The sequence below is a fragment of the Struthio camelus genome, chromosome 2, assembly GCF_040807025.1.
Source record: "Struthio camelus isolate bStrCam1 chromosome 2, bStrCam1.hap1, whole genome shotgun sequence".
Lineage (NCBI taxonomy): Eukaryota > Metazoa > Chordata > Aves > Struthioniformes > Struthionidae > Struthio > Struthio camelus.
The window spans coordinates 168,337,069-168,357,558 of record NC_090943.1 but is presented as its reverse complement, the minus strand read 5'-3'; the positions used below and the strand labels follow the sequence as shown (position 1 = coordinate 168,357,558).

General features: G+C 46.2%; 1 protein-coding gene across 25 annotated transcripts in view; it reads left to right on the top strand.

The window, feature by feature from the left end:
- PTK2 (protein tyrosine kinase 2) overlaps positions 1–20,490 on the top strand; it is a 212,586-nt gene that overhangs the window by 181,656 nt on the left and 10,440 nt on the right. For 18 of the 25 annotated variants that reach the window (XM_068933418.1, XM_068933412.1, XM_068933417.1 and 15 more), the window contains 6 exons: positions 1,335–1,539; positions 7,619–7,730; positions 10,341–10,427; positions 11,572–11,709; positions 12,667–12,798; positions 19,676–19,738. In XM_068933418.1, the coding sequence (XP_068789519.1) occupies positions 1,335–1,539; positions 7,619–7,730; positions 10,341–10,427; positions 11,572–11,709; positions 12,667–12,798; positions 19,676–19,738 (737 nt within the window). Of the gene's footprint in view, positions 1–1,334; positions 1,540–7,618; positions 7,731–10,340; positions 10,428–11,571; positions 11,710–12,666; positions 12,904–19,675; positions 19,739–20,490 lie in introns of those variants that run through there. The other 7 variants (XM_068933423.1, XM_068933422.1, XM_068933407.1 and 4 more) reach the window with 2 other exon arrangements.

The window sequence follows — 20,490 nt, the reverse complement described above, 5'->3', positions numbered from 1 at the left end:
AATGAAAGTGCAAGGGAATTAGGTCCTAGTCATAACGGAGATGATTTCTTTACTGGTGGTTGGTTTTGTTTCTGTGGTTTTTTGACATACCGCTGTTATTTGCTGCTTCTGCTTTATATTCTCACATTTTCCTGCCCTGTGGTCTGCCGGCTTCCCTGCTTAATGCATAGATCAGCCTGTATTTTGGCCTGTTTCTAGATTTTTAATGTTAAAGTCTCACAGTCGCACCTAATTTGTCTTTCATAGCTCCTGCTAGCATAGAAAATAGACCAGAGGCTGAGCAAAAAAAAAAAAAAAAAAAAAAAAAAAGGGAATGGGAATGCCCTGAAACCTTGGTTCTTTCTGAATATTTTTTTGAATAAGTTTTGATGTGAATCTGATGCCCTGTGCTCCAACTAGAGCTTCACAGACTCCGTGTCTGGACGGACAACACAAAGACAGGCTGTATGAAGGAACTAAGGTGATGGGGCTTGAAGTAAGAGGAAATAAAGAGCCGGACAAACAAATAAGGATTCAGCCTCTTTGAAAAATAAAGTCTGAATGTTTTCGAGTGAAACATGCATGATTTTTACAAGGTGTAAAATACTTCAAAGAAAACATGCCTACAGTTGGAGTTAGAAAAACTAAGTCTGCGGAGCATTCAGACTGACCTTAAATCGACAGACCATTTTTCTCTTTGTGCTTTTGACACGGTTTCAACAGAAACTGTTTTATTACATAGTGTCAGCACCAAAAATGCGGCTCGATGCCAGCAGTAAAACACCCTCAAAGCAAAAATACCTTCTGCAAGTCAAAACAAGCCAGTTGAAACTAGTCAAAGGGGAAAGCAAATACAGCTCATGCTACTTCATGAAAACGTAGATTTGAATATGAGCAAGCGTTCTGGCTTACGGTAGGTAAAGCGTAGCTCAAGGTGAAGCCTGGCTGCTGTGAGCCAGCAGCGGGTCATGCTTCCTCGGGAGCGGTGGTGGCCGATACCGTGCGTGCGCTCGGGCTGCGCGTCATTCCTTTCCGCCGCCAGCCGGTAAGTGAGAACTGATTCACTAGCTGTACGTTTCGGATGAAGAAGTTGCGTTATTTGGCTGTGCAAGTCAAGCGAGGCGCTTTGGGAACGGGTGAATTTCTAATACGGAGTACTGCTGACCGTGACTACTCTGAAAGGAGGTGTGTTTTCTTTTGTCCTTTTATTTCAGCTGCGGTCTGTATTACAACTTCTTTTCTTCGCTTAAAAGGCAGGCTGCGCTTGCTTGGGGTTTTTTGTTTCCCTTCGGCGGGGTGTTTCAATACCGCTTTCCTAGTTTGCTCACGCTGGGACAATGTGTTATGTTTCTCAGGCGTGTGTATGTGGGAGATCCTCATGCACGGGGTAAAGCCCTTCCAAGGGGTGAAGAACAATGATGTGATCGGTCGAATTGAGAACGGTGAGCGCCTACCAATGCCTCCAAACTGCCCTCCCACCCTCTACAGCCTTATGACCAAGTGCTGGGCCTACGACCCTAGCAGACGACCCAGGTTTACTGAACTTAAAGCACAACTCAGGTAGGGTTATACTTCTGAAAGATGGTTTCCTTGTTCAAAGATGTGTATCTTTGCTGTATGTTTTGTTAAAATCTTTTCTTTCCATGGGAAATGAAAGACCGTGTGTTAAGTTTTATCTTCAGAGGGTCAGGTGTTTGACATTCTTCCAGGTTGGAAACCTGGACCTTATCTAATGAAGAAAATCAGATGGGGCAAATAAATCCGCAGGAACTGGAAATGTGAACCCCCTTCTTTCTCTCCCCCCAAAATTCCAAATTTTGAGCAATTGTTTTATAACTTTAGGTATGTATGTCACGATCCTCAGGGCTAGCGGTAGGAAGAATTTGGATCGATTACTTAGTCAAACGTGTAGTTGTCACAGGGTTGGTGGTAGAAAGGTGTCATTTCTGAAATAAATGAACCGCCACTTTTCAAAGCAGGTGCCCTGACTTAGGCACGTGAACGTTTTCAGTAGCACCTGCAAAATTTTGAAGCGAGTGTTGCTGAAAGTTCGTTTGGTGAATCACTTATCCACCCCATACCTCAAAATGAGATTTACAACGTACCGTGCGAGCGTACGTGGGGTGGAGGTTGTCCTGTGGCGGCTGTCTCTGTGCGGTTTTGTAGCCCGCAGTAAATGCAGTGTGATTAATTAGAAATGACTTTCCTCTCTATAAAGTAGAGGTGGACTACCTTACATTTATCGTGGAGTACGTGTGAGCACATGCTTGTGACACCAGGCTAAATTTGCCCGCTAATTTATTCTGCAGCAACTGATTCTTGTGTCTGTATCTCAGTTTCTCCAGCTCAGGTTTAAACTTTGAAGCATCACAAAGATACCGTATAGGCACATTTAACATTTGTGATGACCTTGGTGATCTTCTTCTGAGTGCTCAGTATTTATTTTGTCAAAGTCAACATTAGCCTTGAAAACAACGTTTAAGTTTTCTCCAGCTATAAGTCCCCGAGTGGCTTTGTAGTGACTCGTTGCCAAATACGTCATGGTTATGTTCCGTCTGGGTTCAAAGTTGTGCTTTGTGGCATATTTTATTTTCATAAAACAATTTGGGCTGTCACTGGATGTTCAGGTATGCAAGATGATTCATAGGTGATTGAAGTAAGCAGTAATTTTACTATAAGCAGTAATTTTACTATAATTATGATGCTCGTTCAAAGCTGCTGTATGGCTAACTTGTCCTGGTCTGTAGCTACCTTTACAGTTTTCCCTCTTTCTTAAAATGTCATGCTGTTTCACTGTCTGTTATGCCTGGAGCTCCTGCATAGACTAATAACTTACGTAACTACAGAGGCATGGCCCTTCTCACAAAGCACTTACCGTAATAAGAGAGTATCTCACCAGCAAGGGGAGAGGAAAAAGAAACCCAGAGCGAGAGTAACTGTGTGAGCAGTGAAATAAATGTAGCCTGTCCTCGGAGGGAGAGCAAAGGCAGCAGTGCTTGCAGCAGCACGAATTAGGAGCAGGGAGAGAGGAAAAGTGAAGGACAGGAGAGGTGTCACCAGAATAACGGGACAGACCCGTGTCCCAGAGCCTGACTCTTCTCAGAAACGCACAGCCGAAGGGCGAGAAGCAAGTCACAGATTGCAGCAAGGCAAATCGCGACTGGATATAAAGAAACAAATATTTTTCCTGCTGAGCGTGGTTAAGCACTGAAACGGGTCTCCCCGAGAGACTGGGATTTCCGTGCTGGGAGACTTTCAGACCTTGACTGGAAGCTACCCTGAGCGACCTGACCTGCATCAGCCCTGCTTTAGCCAGAAACTGGACTGGAGACCTCCAGGAGACCTTCCAGGCGAAATGATTGACTGCCTCTAGCTGAAAGGTGAACTGAGGGAGGGTTTCTTTTCTCCTCTTGTCACGCCAGGAGATCTGTAGCAGTCTTTAGAGGACAGTCTCTCTCCTGGGGCTGCAAGAAGTCTTGAACCCATTTTCTTCTCACTAAAGCAGAGACTTTGCTGCCGCTGCAAAAGGGTGACCTTTCTCTACTGGAAGCAAAGCGGTACAGTTGTCCTTAGGGCTTCTTTGCGCCGCACAAAGACAAAGTCAGCCTTTCGTTGGAAAGGTTGCCAATTCCCTTATGATGAGGCAATCTCAGGCAACTAGGAAAGATTGGGTTTCAGAACGCAAATTCCCATGAACTTGCAAAAACAAGCCATGTCCCTGGTGGCTGTTTCTGTGTGTTGGTTCTGCTGCTCTTTTTGGATACTCTCCAGGGTAGTTTTTCAAGCTGAGAGCAGGCTAGTTGTATGCTTGAAGCGCATGATACAACACCACAACATTCTTCTCTGTTTTAATGACAAAAGTCCATGAGTTTGGGAAAAAACTTTTTTTCTGCATCTGAAATAGCACTGATGGGAGCATAAACATCTCGAATGTTCTCAGTTTGTTATTTGATGCTTTACCCATTTCATACTAACATCTGCTTTGCGCAAACATTTTTTGCAGCTGCTTGTGCCCCGTGAAGAGGGGCATTTCTGTAGAATTTATGTAGTGTTATTAGGGTAGTAGAAAAGCAGAGTATTTTTCTAACAAGTGTGGCTCCGAAGAAGAAGTGTATAGGGATGAGTTAGACTTCAAGCCAACAGAGAAGCAAATGGATGGTGGATTTCCGCCATCACTTCTCACTTCTTCCGCTCTCCTTTGCTCTCTTTAAATGCCCCAAACCCTGCAGGTTTTGTGTTGCAAAGGTAGCACCGATGCAGTCATAGGCTTTCTTACGAGCTCCCAGGCTTGTGCTTGCAAGCGTGGTGCCCCGAATGTCCCTTTGGTTGGCAGTTCTGTTAAAACTGTTTTTTGCGTTCGATGTTAAGTAGGATTTTACTTTTGAGCCTCTTAATATAGTTCAGCGATGTTTCGTTGCAGCCTCGAGTGAATTTTACATCAGGTGCTCGTTGCTAACTCTTTCTCTCTACTAAAAATAGCAAATTAAGGAGTGGTTTTATCTCTGCTGTGGGACTGCAGTCCGTGGGACTGCCAATCACATACTAAATACAGATACAGCTCTAGAAATAATGTAAAATAGCGTAGAGGTAATGACTGATTCATGGTCTTAAAGTCTGTTTTAATGGCAACGCTGAGATAATTAACTGATGAAGATGAGACTTGAGGCTTTTTGTGACCACATTTGCTGTAACTTTTGCAGTACTGAAAAAGAAAAAACAAAGCTGATAATGAGGACAGCTCTAGAGTGCTGCCATTTTGTAGCATCCTGCCAATATTTCCCCCCTCCCGCCTTTTTCTTCTAAGCAGATAACTCCATACATATCGTGTAGGCTGCAGAATACTTGGTAAGCCTTTTGCTCTCTTCGGCAGTGACCGTTGGGAATAATCTCTCTTATTAAAATTATTAAATTAGGCCAGTATGTACAACATGTTCCTCTACGTCCAGCCTTGTATTTCTGGTGGCTGGAGGCTGCAGAGAGAAAGAAAGCAGCTGCTTGTTAAAGCGTCGGCGCTTACTGAAGGTCCCCACAGGACGGTATCGGAGGACGCTGGCTTTGCTGTGTCTCCTGAAATGCAAGGCTACATTTCAGGATTTCACAAATTCCTACATAGAAACTCTCAGCAAACGTGTCCTTTTCAACGGCACGGGCACGTTTTGGTGGAAAGATTCTTTGTAAAATAAATAAGCCCATCAATTCAGCGAGCTTTTACTCGCTGGAGTTTTGCATCAGGCTTCTCCTCCACGCGGCCCGGAAGATGCAGTGACGTTTGCTCGTACCACCTTAAGATTAGCCGGGGAAATCGTCTGGAAGAGAAATGCTTCTCCGCTTGCTCCTCTTGGCTGCTAAAAATAGATGTCGTTTGGGAAAATATGCCTAGATCTGACTTTCCTGACCTTCTGCAAATGCGAATAAACTGTTCAGAGTACTCGAGCAGCTGCGCCGAGAAAAGGTCAAAGGTATCTCTGGGCGTGCTTTTGCTCCGTCTATGGCTCGGCCTTCCCGTTGTGCAAACAAAGGCATTTTTGTAAGCCGTTTATATCCTTGTGCCGAATAACGCTCCTCCGAGGCGTTGCCGTTTCATAGTCTCTTGTCGGCACCAGCCGCTCAAGGGCATCCAAGTACAAGGATCGTCCTTTGGCCAGGCGGCCCGTCGGGGCGCTGGGAAGGGACCTCCCCAAGATGCGGGCAGAGGCGCGGCGGGGAAGGCATCAGAGTTGCGAGGCGGAAAGCTGAGCCTCTGTTGGGAGAAATCAGTCATTTTGGTAGAAATTTGCCGCTTCCGGTTACACTGTTGAAGTTGATGGTGTTAGGAAATACTTGGGCACCACGGGCACAGCGGCACCGCCAGCAAGGCAGACAGGTAGCAGCGTTTCGGTCCTTCTCCTGGAAGAGCAGCGATGCTCTGTGACAAGTGACACCCGTGGCCCTAATTGTCAATAAGCCACCTAAAAGTCAGCGACTTTCAGCCGACTTTTGCCCCGCTCCTTTTGCTTCGTTGCAAAATATACTTGGCGCGAAAGATGTGCGTTTTGTTCTCGCTTGAGATCCTGCGATACCGCTAGGGAAGACCCCGAGCGTGGTTCATGGCTACGGGTGCGTGTTGGGCGGTTTCTCACGCTCCGCAAAGCTACGTGCCAAGCAGCCGAAGCGTAACCTGGCCTTCCAAGCGGCGCTTCTGCCGCTTCGCGGCTCTTGGTGTTTTAGTGAAACGATCTCCCCGTCCTGGAGGGAGGGAGAGAGAGCTGAAACAGAAAGCTCGTCCTCTTTTTTCGCGCCCTCCGCCGGGCGGTAGCTGTGTCGGGGTTGCTTCCGCAAATACCTCGCCTGATGTTGTTTTTGTTGCGCATTCTTGTGTTAGTTCGGCAGTGATGGATGGAAATTGCAGCAACGCTTATAAACTCGGCTTCGCTGCAGTCGGGCTAGATGCCTTCCCTGCTTCCTTCAGTGGCGTGGGGCGCGTTGCTCTTTATTTTTTTAACCCCGCTTTTGGCCACGTGAGGAGAAGCGAAGCTCCGGGCTCCCACCAAGCAGCAATTTATTCCTGAACTAAGCCGTAAAGTTCCCAGATGGGAGCAGATTGCTGGAGCTGAGCTCATCCCTCGCGTGAGTAATCGGGCCGGGTAGCGAGCGGGCCGATTAAAAACGCCGCCTTTTAGCTCCGCCGCTCGCAACTCTCCGCCTGACAGAGGAGCTGGCGCCGCTCCGTCGCGGGCTTGTCCCGTGGCGACGGCGCTCGGCGAGCCGCGTCGCCCCAACGGCCGCCCAGCCCGCCGCCCCGCTGAATTTGCCGGTCCCCGTTTGCCGGGTATTTTTAAAATGGCAAATATCCAACATTAATAATCCACATAGCAGAGCTGGGAGGAGGCGGCTGTGGAGGAGGCAGCGGTATCGCGCTGAGCTCGAAACGCTCTTTAGTAGGCAGAAGAGGGGTAAGTAGCAAACCGGCGTTAGCGCCGTCTCGTACTTTGTTGAAAACGCGGCCTTTTGACCTGAATATTTGGAAGCGGGGTGAATGCTGTCACATAGTTGTGTTTGGCTAAATTTGTCTGCTGAATGTGTTCCTGGTTGGGCTGAAATGTAAGAGGAAGGCTTAGGATTTGCAAGGCTTTTGGTTGCTTTCTTTAAAGAAATTAAAAAAAAAAAAAAAAAAAGAGGGACAATCCTGGTAATTTTAGTAATTTGAAGCTCCGTCAAGTTGCCGTAAAGGACGTTTTCTCGTCCCTTGAAGCTTTGCGGCAGCTCAGTAGAATATTTTCCCTGTGAAGAATAAGTTGTCCTGCAAGTAAATGCCTGATGCGCTGCGTCGCAGGATTTCTCTGCGTAATGAAGCATCCGGAGAAATGTTAACGCGCAGGAAAAAAAAAAAAGGAAAAAAAAATTTTTTTTCCCCCCCCCAAGATCGACCGCAACTTTTTAAAAACTTGCTGCTGTTTCTGTTGTTAAAGGCACGCTGATAATCCTGTGGAAGCCTTTCTTCCCCATACTGCTTTTTGGAAACGTAACCGGTGTGTCCTCCCGTTCTCGGTCGCTTTGCTGAATAGCGTCCGTTCGTTCGCGAGATGTAGGGGCGCCGCGGAGAGCTCTGTTAGACGCTGAACGGGAGTTTTATTAAACGCAACGTTTCCGTTTTCCGCAGTACGATCCTGGAGGAAGAGAAGCTGCAGCAAGAGGAACGGATGCGAATGGAGTCCAGGCGGCAGGTCACCGTGTCCTGGGACTCGGGAGGCTCCGATGAAGCCCCTCCCAAGGTAGCTAAGGCAGCAGACTGCAAAGTATTTGTTAAAACAAAAAAAAAAAAAAGAAGGAAAGAAACAACATCCTCTCTTTCTTCCATTTATTTCTTCAAAGCCCTCCTTTGACCGAGTGGTCCAGACGACGGCGTTTTGGCTGCTTTTGTCGTCTGCTAATACTTGCCTGAAGTGACCCAGCTCTGCTTACACTCAGTTACTAGAGCTGATCTGTACTGTAATTTTTTTTTTTTTACTAACCATCTTCTGTTTCTTGTCATTTGTGTAACTTGTAAGAGGCTACACAAAATAGTTTCCTGGACTTTTCTTTTTTTTTCTTGCAGCACCCCTATCCTAGCTAGTGAGAGCTCAGACCACCATAAAGTTTTTGTTTATGATTCATTAGTGAGAGCACACAAGGGCATTAATTGCACTTTCCTTATTCTGAAAACAGAAAGTTATAGTTTTACTTCCATACCTGTGCATGTTAGTTTACGTTTAATCTTGTTTCCTTGCCTCGTCCCATGTGGATGTCCCTGATGTGTCCTGCAGTTGTGGAGTGGTAACCTCCCCGCTTGCTGCTCCTCTTCTCTCCATAACTTGACTGTTCCTCAGAGGAGATCTTTTGCACTTGGAAGGATTGAGATGGTATTTGGGAAAATTTTGGCTACTTGCTTTTGTGCAGGAGCCACCATAATATCCAATATTCCCTGTGCCATAGTCGATCTGTGATGGTGAAATCCTGGAGCCTGCTGTGCCAGCTCAGGTGCTGCTGCTGGTTTTAGTCGTACCACCATGGCACCTTCTGCCATGCACATCCTCCGGCAGCCATAGGAAAGTCACTTTGGTTTTGTTTAGTTTCCCCATTGGCAGCTTGTTGCCTGCTAGATTTTGGAGCTCAGTTCTCCGTTTCAGTAGTGGTAGGCAACCGAGAAATATGGACAATGCAATTGTTGCTTTTATTGCAGAGTTAAAACCAGCAAATAATCCGGATGTCAGCCTGCTCAGTCATCTCAGATGAACCCTCAGGGTTTGGTGCATATATAAGTAGACAAGGTACCAAGTTACAGAAGCAGATAAACTGTGTAAATTGGAAAAAAAATGCTACTTGATAATGAAAAGCTTGTTTGAAGAATTTATTTATTGTGAGGCTCGTCCAGATAGAGTAAATACCTTTAGTGTAGTGGATGAAGAACAACATCCTATTAGAAATGCTCATCGTTAAAGCCTTGGGCTGCGATATAAACGGCAACAGCTGAAAAAAGATGGGGTAGGATTGAAATGAATTCGCCTACCACCTTTTGGAGGGTGAAGTTTTAAACTCTTTGAGATGTCCTCACCACATATGTAAAGTGGTTAGGTAAGGTTTTTGAACAGTGTTTTTTGTGTAAAATGTTGGCATGCATACTAATGGCATGTGCACAAACTGAATTTTGTGGATATGAGATTTAAATATCTCTGAAGTTTTTATATCGTTTTTCAAATGGTGATGACTTTTTCTCTTACGACAATTAACGATAAAAGTTTAAGCCCTTTATAGGGCTTGAACTCAGTTCTATTTATGGTATTAAACTCAGTCCTACGCCTGCACAGGTAATTTATCGCTACAGTTTGGTCCTGTGAAGTTCTGTGTGTCTCACTGGCAGAAACCTTAGACGGGAGATCCTAGTACAGAATGGTAATGACGCTTTTCATAAAGCAATGATAAAACTGTGCTACCCCAAAGTAATGTGGTGGTAGCCTCTAGCTGCTGGAGGGACTGTAGCAGCCCCTTTGCAGAACGATGAGGTTTTATCATTTATTTTGTCTTTTGCTGATTTTTCTTCTCCTGAGATGCCCAGCAGCACTTTTCCTCACCAAAAAGCAAACATATCTTATAGCCTCTTTCTGTTAGAGCTCTGCTCTCTAATAGGAGCTCTTTCTGTCTGCTTGTCTTGGCTGGGAACGGGTTGCAAAACAAAACCTGTGTAGCGAAGGGACCTCGGAGTTCACAGTATGATCAGAAACACCTTCCGGTCTGAGGCAATTAATTACGTGGAAGTTAATAATCAGCCCTAGCTTTGGTCCTCAGAATCATTCATTTAACTGTGCATGCTAACCAAATAAATCAGCTTGCTTGACTTGTGTTCGTTTTAGACCAGGCTTCCCAAAGTAAAAAGAATTTACTTTGGGAACATTCGCAGAAGCGACACATTGATGGTAAAACTTCGGAGATATTTCTGTAATACAGATTATGAGCTTAGAAACGTTGCTGTTTGCTCCTGGAAACTTGACTTAAGTTATGGTCTGCTCTGGTGTCCTCTCTAGAATTAATCTGCACAGAGCAGGGTCTTTAGTCCTTGCAATTAAATATGCAGGAAAAAAAATTCGGAAGAGGCATTTTCTGTTGAAATGTCTAGCAAATGATTTAGATTGTTCTGTTTGTGAGTGAAAGTAGAGGAAGCTTTAATTGTTTGCAATAAAAATAAATAAGTAACACTGCAAATCATCTACGATATTCATTTCAGTTTTCTTTCCGAGCTTACTTCTGTGGTTTAGGCCCTGTAAATGTTCGTCTCGCCAAAGACTAATCCTCAGTTTTGACGCTTTTCTGTTTCTAAAGACTCTCTTAAAATTCCTTCACCCTCACAGCCCAGTAGGCCTGGTTACCCCAGTCCAAGATCCAGCGAAGGATTTTATCCAAGTCCGCAGCATATGGTACAGCCAAATCATTACCAGGTATGATATTTAACGCTGTGCCTGTATTCTTTCGAACGTGGCGTTTTATAACTCGCTTGCAGCTGGTGGGATCGATTCACTTCTTGCGCGGTTTAGTTGCATCGAGTCCTGGTAAATGTTTTCTGTTTTACATCAGAACAAACCCTGAGCTGAGCCTGGTAGGTTTGCTCCAGATGGCAAACGTTTCCGCAGTTGACGTGGCGCTCGAGTTCCTAAAGGGGCACTGAAGCACATTGGGCCTTTTTGTATTTACTGAAGGAATGTGGCGTTCACGGTGGCGTTTGTGCTAAGCTACAAAATGACTCGCATGGTAAAATGGGGTTGACTAGTGCATTTACCTTGGGTTTATTGATACACAGCTCCCTGATGCTTCTCTGAAACATTTCACTTTCCGTTGGCTAGTCGCCTCCTTTACATCTATCGCACAGTACGCTTGCAGGCTTTGCTTTTATTAATACTACCAAAGAAATTTAAAGCACAAGTTAGTCCCGAAGCGTTCTTGGCTTTGTTCAAAGCTGTGGCTGTGTGCAGCAGGCTCAACCGAGGATTTTTGGGTTTTTTCGTTGTTGTTTTTTCCATAGATAGGGAAGATTTTCATTGTTTTAATGAGAATGCTTCAGGCTCATTAAAATGACTTTGATTTTTTTTCAATGGGGAAGTTCCCAGGCTGTGCAGCTGAGCACAGCAATTACATGCTGTCACTCAAGACTTACTTAGGCTCCTAACGTGCACGGGAGGTTGCATTTCCGGATGGCTCCAGAGGGCAATACGTGCAGAGCTCCCGTTAACCTGAATGAGCTCCGCATCCGTGACTTAGAAATATATCACTTGGGTTATTTTTGCTCCTCAGAGGACTTGGATCTTCTTGACTACAGAGGTTAAAAAGCACTTCCTAGTGCTGCTGTTAGGATAGGCATCCTCAAATAGCACAGGGATTAGAGAAAGAGTTTTTGTGTGTGTCATGGCTTGGCTTGGCTTCGCTTCCTTCTTCTGGTGTCGCTTCCCCTCCTCCCTCCCAGAGACTGCCCAGACTGAGTCACTTCTGTGCTCTCATATTTGCTCCCTGGAGGGGAAAAAAAAAGAACAACTAAACACGGAGAAGCACAGGGCACATTAATATAACTTTTTTCTCTTTCTTCTGAAGGTGTCTGGCTACCCTGGTTCTCATGGGATGCCCGCCATGGCGGGCAGCATTTATCCTGGGCAAGCGTCTCTCCTGGATCAAACAGAGTCGTGGAACCATCGGCCTCAAGAAATATCAGCGTGGCAACCAAACATGGAGGTATCGTGAGCCGGCACATCTCGTGTTGCGCGCTGTGCACTAAACTCACTGTATTGCTATTACTTAGGTACATGTGGAGATTATGGTAGGGAAATTAAGTACATCTGTCTGGGGATGTTTTGTTTGTTTGGATTCCCTGATTGCAGTGGGACGGCACTCGGGACTGAATTCAGTTCTTTTTGAACCAAAATCTCTTACGTGAGATCTCGTACGTGAAGTGTTTGTACTCTTTACACTACTTCTTGGGGAAGTTATTACTGCTCTAGACATGGAGGCTAAATGAGTGATCACAAACATTTTCAGTTTATTAAAATAAGACTCTCCTGAAGCTTTTTGCAGTTAATATAGGAGGGAACATCTGTGTTAAAATGGTCCCCAAAACTGTTCTCGGGTTGTATTCCTATCGGGTGCTTTTCAGCCTCTCGGGGTTGCATAACGCTGCAAGGAACATCAAATTATTTCCCCCTTTCTCTGTCTTTTTTTTCCTTTTTTCTGTTCTCTTCCAACATTTTACACTTCTTTTAATATGTTTTCATTTTATGCTTTACAAGTGTCGGCTAAAATTGAAAAGATACTTGTTTGGATTAAAAAATGTGTCTTGCAGCTCTAGCAACTGGTTTGTCGTGTTATTGCTCAAGACCAAGCAAATGAATTTGGTGAATGTTTTTGGTTGTCCTGCTTGAGTGAAGCGCAAGAGGATGAAGCGACTATGTTACTGGAAGACAGAACAGAATTTTTCAAATCTTTTTGATTCCAGTGATTAGGAACAAGGCGGTTAAAATGCTGCAGTGGGAAAGAGTTTCTTCTGATGGTCTGCTTCAGTTCATAAGGAGATCAGGGACTCTGTTGTATGTTTGGGCTTTTTATAATCCCTTCTTTTATAACCTTTAAGATATTGCAGCTGTTTATGCAAATTGCTTGTTGTTGTGGGACTGAATACACTTTGCCGTTTTGTAGGATTCGGGCACTTTGGACATTCGAGGAATGGGACAGATTCTTCCCACACATCTCATGGAGGAGAGATTGATACGACAACAACAAGAGATGGAAGAAGATCAGCGTTGGCTCGAAAAAGAGGAACGATTCCTGGTAATGCTTTGTTTCCTAGGGCTTCTTAATTCGTTCTGACTTTTTTTTTTTTTAAAGGTTGCTAAAACTGGTCACTTCTAGGAAATGAGAATAATTCCGGAACAAGTAAGTTGGTACCAAAATGTAGGTTTGAAAACAGATTTTCAATGAAGTGTTCAGCCGGTAAGCGAGTCCCGTATTAAAAGTATCTTGAACAGCTGGTTTCTTTCATGAGTCTCACTTTATTCTCATTAATATTTATGTGTAGGAAGTTGTTGGTACAGTTCTGTAACGATCTGGAGATTGCCTGTTTTTTTTTCCTTAAGGAGATAGAGCGGTGTCTGCTCTACCCCTTAAAAAAAATCCTAACTATTATTAAGATTTGAAAACAGATGCAGTAGTGGGAAGAAGTAATTTAAAAGAGTGGGAGAGCATAATCTCTCTGTAAGGGAAAAAGCTCTTGAGTACCATCAGGGAGGAGGAGGAGGAGGAAATGCATTGGTAATGGGACCTTTTATTGCCATTTCGCTGCAGTTTCATGTTTTCTTGTTGTCAGCGCCACTGATGTACCTTTCTGAGTTCGGCTCGGGCTTCCCAGTTGTCAAGATCCAAATGCAATGTTCAAATTATTCTCTTTGAGACGGAAAGTGCCTGGTGGCTACAGATACGGCACAGGGCAGCAGTAACGTGTTACTCTGTATGGGCTCATGCTGGGGAGGCGATGGGCGCGTGAGCCTCGCTCGCTGGGTGGAATAGGTCGTTACGGGTTGTGACGAACCTCTGTCGCATGTTTGACCTCGTGTTTTTACCCAGGTTCTTAAGTGTATCTCAAGGAATGTTTGTTTTGAAAGCTTTTCATGTTGTATATGGCTATGAAACCTGGTTGTATAAACGCATGGTGTCCTAGGTTTGTTACAGGAGGTAAGCTTGAATAAATACGCTGTGTATTTGAAGCAGAAGAGGGTAACGGTAGGAGAAGTCTCTGCCAGCTTTTGGGAAGTACTGATAGAAGACCTCCCAGAGTGCCGGAGTCACGATGCTACTTTGGATTAGAGGACCCTGAAGCTGGTGCTTGGCTGGCTTCTCTGGAAGTGCTGCACTTGGGAACTGGAGGTCTGATGCTGGATGCTGGTGTTTAAACCAAACCAAACCAAACCAAACACTGTATCCAGATTGGTTTGTCCGTACTATTACAAGTCGAAGAGAGGGAGGGGGACGGGAAGATTTATTCCCTAATTTAGGCAAGAGCTTTTCCAGTCCTGAGCGGCACCGGTTGTGAAAGAGTGGCTCTTTCACAAGTGAGGAAGAACGGAGCTCAGATTCGTCCATCGTGGGTCAGCACTTCCTAGGTTGTCAAGAATTTTTTGAGGAATCAGTATGCTGAGTATGAAGCAGCGTGATTTCAGGTGCTGTGGCGCGAGGCTGTGTGGGAATTTTGACCTTTTCTGCAAACGAAGTGATAATTAGTTGCAGCACTTGGTATTCTGTTTCACTTCAGCCTCTGCACCCTTAGGACGTTTGCCATCGCCCAAATTGCTGCTTCAGCAGGGGCTTGTTGGTTATCTCCAGGCCTGTAATAGCAGTTCTAGCATAAGTTTGGAAAGATTTCCTATATTTTCATTCTGTAACGTTTCAGTGGAAGTAAATATGAGCTTAGATGGCCAAAAGGAGGATTTAGAAGCAGTAGGTGACTGCAGTTCTGTTTCTTTCCGCACTAGCGTTTTGACTTTTATAGGAGCTTTTGGTTTTATATTTGAAGGCGTGTTACAAACTGGATACAGATTTATACATTGTGTGAAAAGCTAAGCAAGCTGTGATGATAGCAACAAGATGTATTTGAACCCAAAGCAGCATATGTCAAAGGAAACTGTTCAGTTCATAGGTAGGTATTTCAGTTTTCTGGTTTTAGCCATGAAGAGCTCAAGGTGATCGAAAGAAGTAACAGCCATTGGACCGTTTGCTTTTCTTCTTAGGCACAAATAGGGTTAAAAGCGTTTTTTGTGTATAGGTGTGTTTTGATTCTGATTTTGAATAATACAGAGAAGCGAGGGTTGTTTCTAAATGATTCATTTCTCTTTGAAGTGGATAATCTGCGTCTGGCCAAGACTGTTTTCAGCAGTCATTGTGGGCAGCCGCTCTTGGAGGCCTTGCAGATCTCCTGGAGATATCCGCAGGTAACACATGAGAGTCCAAACACAGGTCCGGGGTAGAAATAATGTAAATATATCTAAAAAGAAATAATCTAAATATTACACGATCCCAGGCTCTCACTCCCTGCCCTGTGTCTCCTGGTAAAGGAATGACATTTCCTCTCTGGGACTTTCCTAATTTCACTCTGGGTGTTTTAGGGAGGATCGGCAACTCTTTACTCAGGGTCCTCTTCCTGTCTCACGCTTACTGTAAGGGCAGAAAGCTGAACTTTGGATTTTGATAAGCCGTTTTGCCGAAGTGTGGCTCTCCTGTGCCTGCTGTAGGCAGATTTCAGAGCGTTTTTCCTTCTGAGCGCAGCGAACAATAGAGAGAGCAGAGCCAGCTTTTAATTTTTAACTTACGTAACGCTGCAGTATCGTGTTCTCAGTTTATAACAGGCTGCTTTCAAAAGCAGATCCATCTACGTCGTCGTCACACTCCTAAAGTACATCTCACTCCTGCTGTTGAGGTTTGGACTCACAGGAGAATAATTGCGAATCATTTAATGCGAGACACTAAGATGAGAAGAAAAATCCTCGCCTCGTGGGGTTTCTGTTAGCACAAGCGTCGTTTCCCCTGAGTAACGCCGACTTGTGGCTCCAAATTTACTGCTGCTTTTGCAGCAAAAAAATGCAACTCAAAACGCGGTAGTGCAAGTGCAAACAGCACTGACGCTGCGTTGGCTGGAAGAGACACCCCAGCTCGAGGATTCAATTGTCGTGGCGTTGAAATGAAAAAGTACCAGCGCTCAGACAGGCTGTGTTATCTCTGTAAGCAGTTTGCCTAAAAACTGGTCCTTGGAGAAGACGTAAGTAGTCAATCCTTGGAAGAAGTTCTGCGTGCAAGCTGCAGGCGTAACAGCATCCAGAACGTGGGCTTTCTCCTCGAAGAAAGGAAAGGGCTCGCTCCGCTTCAGGAGCTTCGTGGGGAGCTCCCAAATAAAAATAAACCTGTTGTTTAAGAAATGAAGAGTAGAGAACGGTTAAAATCTGAAATGGAGAGCCGTGTTTACGCAGTGGAAGGTAAGAAGAGACTTGGGAAGTGGAAGTTTTGGGTTGGTCGGTGGGGTTTTCTGTTAGCCTTCCCCCCTCCCAGGACTGCCCTTTTTCTCCCCATTCCTTGGTAAGGAGGGGATGAAGCGCGCTAGTTTGGCAGTTTTAATGGACGCTGGTGAAATTTGCAGACTTTCCTGCTGTCTTGATACACGTGCTTTGGGTATCAGCGTCTCAGGAAGGCGGGCAGAAATGCCTGTGATTCGTGTTATTGAAGAGGGAGCTGAAGTGAAGCCAGAGCATTACTGCACTTAAAGCCTGGTACAGGTAACTGTAGAAGACAGCCTCTGACCGAGGCGGATGGAGGCGGAGGGATGAGACGGCACCCCATGGCCATGCTACACCTACGGAGCGCGAGTCGCTCTCACCTTGTACGTAAGGGCCCAGGCTGTTAAGATTTTTAGGTGACGTAGTCCCGGGGCCTGCGACTTTCACGCGTCCTTTATCCGCTGTCTGCGGTGGTACTCCGGAAATACCAACGGGAACCAATGACCATCTCGTTCGGCACTTGTTCCCGAGTTGTTTTTCCATCAGATGGCTCTTTCCACCTCCAAAAACGAAGTTTGCTCAGAGGGCAACGCAAGAGCCGGAGAAACTGGCGCTCCCCGGGCGCAAGCGCTGGCGCTCGCAGCTCAGGGTGACTGAAGATGTGGCCCGTGGCCGGCAGCGCAGCACGCGCGCGGTCAAGCGTGCCGGCTTTCTCCCGCCGGTCTTGGCGCACGTGAAAAGCGGCGCACGAGGAGCGGATCGCGCCGTTAGGGCCGCGGCATGCGCGTGTCCGTCCCGCAGCGCTGACTTCTTGTGTGGGCAGTCAGTTTAACAGCAAGGCAATTAGTTCGTTGAGTTAAAAATCGTTTTAGAAGGCGCTCTGAGCATGCTCGCTCTTGTGGGTTTGACACAACATTTGAATCTGCCAAAAACTGGGCTGGTTTTTTTTTCCTTTTCCTTTTTTTGGAAGATTGAATCGACTAGCTTCCAGAACGGAGTATGCTTTTCTATATTTTAATAGATGGCTTGACCCAAAAGGAGGGTCGTCTGTAGCCAACGGCAGGAGACGGCTAGCTTTGACGGTGCCGCGAGAGACCACGTAGCGCCATAGCAAGCAGGTGGCTTCACAGGGGTTGGGGGAAAGCGTCTGTGTCTCTCTGTCTCTCTCTTTCCAGGGTGGAGTCTAGGTAAGTTAGCGAGTTTTATGCTGTAACTTTTTGCACTCTAGATACAGAATCTGTGGCTAATTGGATGTTTTGCAGAATGATCTTCCTCTTTTCAGGGTTTTTTTTGTTTTTTTTTTTTTTTTTTGGTAATGACCTCCTTCCTCCCATATATTTAATTTCCAGTTTGAGCCTTTCTCTTGTGGTTGTGTTGCCGGGGCAGGACGTTGTTTTAATCTATATAAAGCAAGCAGATTTGCGCATGCCTCTTAGTAGTTTCTCAGCAGACAGAGCAATGCTGTATTAAGAAATTTATAGTCCTTTCCCGCGATAGGCTTAGAAGAAATAACTCGCATAGTTTCCTTATCGTGTTTGGCTTTGGGTTTTTTTTTTTCCTGAAATTCCCACATAGTTGTGGTTTGTGTTTGTCCTGTTTTGACAGTGAGAACTGCAATTCAACTGTAATTGATGTGAACTGTTGCTAAAATAAGATTTTAATTTTTAGCCTGAGAAAATCCCACCAAGACATTATAATTTGGCATGTCGTGAGAATACCGAGACGTACATGTTCTTTTATTAGTGAGGGACCAGAAATACTGGAAATCAAGTAGATTATGTTCCAGTATGTCAACATACACATCCTGCCTGAAAGTCCTCTTGACGTTTCCAAAGATCTCAAAGGGAAGACTGCTTTAGTAGAGGGGGGAAAAAAACTCGTTTGCTTTCCAAGAGTTTTGATTTTCTGCAAGATTTAAATAAAACACAGTCCCTCCCCGAAGCAGATACCTGTAATGAGTATGACAGTAAGTGCAAAAGATTTTGCTTAAACTTGCATTTTAGTTTCGCCCAGCTGGTGCTTCCCCAAGAAGATTTCCTCAGCGCCGCGAGGAGAGAATCGTTTTGAGGAGCTTCCCGCGGTTGCAGCAAGGGGTGCCAGGGCGGCCCAGGGCCGATGGCGGGGCCGCACCGCGGCCGTGTCGCGGGCCGTGCTCAAGCTGCCTTCGGTCTTTCCGTTTGCCAACGTGTGAAGCAAGTACTTGCCCAGCTACTTGAACGTATTTTAGCGTCGGGGTAACTTTGGCTCTCTTCTCCTTTTAATCTCGAAAAGTGCGTCACTCGGTCTGGGGTGTATGTTAACGCTTCTGACCCTTAAAATGCTAAATATGTCCGTCTTTTGGTGTTTGGGTTGGGGTGGATTTCTGGAGTAATAAATAAATGCTTAGAGTTCCTAGACGGTTGAGGTAAAGACCCCCCGGGATCCAGCGGCCTTCCACTGTTTACAGACTTTTGGCACTTTTCGTAGCTTTTTTTTTTTTTTTTCCTCGCAACTTAATAGAAATAAAAACGAACGGAAGAGAAATTGTGCCCGTCCGTGTACTAGAAATCCTTTCTGTTGTTCGTTTGCTGAGATGGACCAGAATAGCTGTTTCCGTTAGCTTAAAAAACAAAATGACGAAAATAGTGACTTACCTTGTTTATCTATCGGGCACTTCAGTGGGTATCAAATACTTTTATCAGAAGGATCCCTTCGTCGTGGTGGAGGAAATTTTAGCGTGTTTTTCGTGTGCGAGCTCTTCAGGCAGGGGCTGGCTCTCGCTGTGCCTCGCGGCGGCCGGGAGAGAGCGGGCGATCGCCGGCTCGGCAGCTCGACCCACGGTTTAAGCCCTTCTTGCGAGCTACCAACCCAATTTGGCCGTTTTTCCGGAGGAAAGAGCAGCGTTAGCGAGTACTGCCTGCCCTAGCAGGATATGCAAACTGGAATGAATCCTCAGGGCTTTTTGGAAAGACGGCAAGAAAGAGACCTTGGGTAGCCTGAGCGAAGTAGGGGTACAAATATATACCCCTCGGTGGGGGCACTTCCGTCCGAGCCGGTACTGCCGTGCCCGCATTCGCTAAATGCAAACTTCCTGCCTCTCTGCGCCCCGGGACGCGTGCGTGTATCACAGATTCACCGAACGGTTGAGGTTGGCAGGGACCTCTGGAGATCATCTCGTCCAACCCCCCTGCTCCAGCAGGGTCCTCTAGAGCACGTTGCCCAGGACCGCGTCCGGACGGGTTTGGAATATCTCCAGGGAGATGTGTGCCGCGTGTGGGTGTTTATATACCTCTGTAGATATGGGTCTGTGTAGATGTATGCCTACGCGTGCAAGGGCCGTGTTCCCACGGGTAGGGGGCTGCGTTTGCGGCGTTGCCCGAGAAGGGGGGACTGCTGGCGCCGCCGCCGAGGGCGGCGGGTTGAGGAGTCGCGTGAGTCCTCCCGCTTTGCGTTTCCGCCCCGAGGCGTCGGAAACGCGCTCGCCTTTTGCCCGCCCGGGCTCTTCCAGAGCGCCGCTAACCCCTTGTTTCCGAGCCGCTGGCACGGGGCGAATGGCGCCTGCGCGCTCGGTCAGCTGTCCGCATCCAGACGCGGTGCCTCTGCGATGGTTTTGGTGCGCGGCTGTTTGGACCTGCGAGCCAAGGGCAGCGTGACGTTCTCCCGTTTGTTTTTTTTTTCCTTCCTTTCAGAAACCCGACGTGCGGCTCTCCAGGGGCAGCATCGAGCGAGAGGACGGAGGTCTCCAGGGCCCAGTAAGTGTCGGGGGCGACCGCTCCCCTCCCAGCTCCTTCTCCCGTTCCCTGGTAGAACATGTTGTGCGCTGCCTTGATTATGGGGGAAGAGTTAAAAGTTTTTGCTAAGTGTTTCCGCTATTATTACGTGCTTGGACAAGTTTCCAAGCAGGTTTGGGGTTTGTGGGTTTGGGGTGTTTTTTTTTTTTTTTTTTTTTTTTTTGTTCCCCGCTCCCGAAGCTGCTGCTGAAACGGGCACCAAAACGTTTCCGCCGACACGTTGCAGTTATTTCTCAGTGCTTGTGTGTGCTGTATGACCGGGCCTTTTATTTCAAACTACAGAGAGTGTCTCAAACTTGTGTCAACAGGAAGCAGCGTTAACATAACTTTTGCAGTTGTTTAAATATCTGAAGGGTTTTCCTGTGAGGAACGTAAATGTTCCGGGGGTATTACCCAGAAATACTCACGCCCGTCGGGGGTGAGTGATCCGCTGGGAAACGAATGGAATAAACCCCAGAGCCGTTCCTTTCCTGCCAGACAGCAGCTGCAGCCGTGGTGTTCTTCCTGGGGGCCTTAACTCAGGTTCTGTTTAAATAAAAACGTCTCTCTGATCGTTTAATGACCATGGGAGTCGCTGAATCACGCTGGTTGGAAATAGGGGATCGGGCTGGAGACCACGGCGGTGTTTGAAACCTCGTGGCTGGTCTGTTACCTGTCTTCAGCGATCACCTTTGAAGCGTTTCTCGGAAATTAATATCTGAAATTCCCTCTCC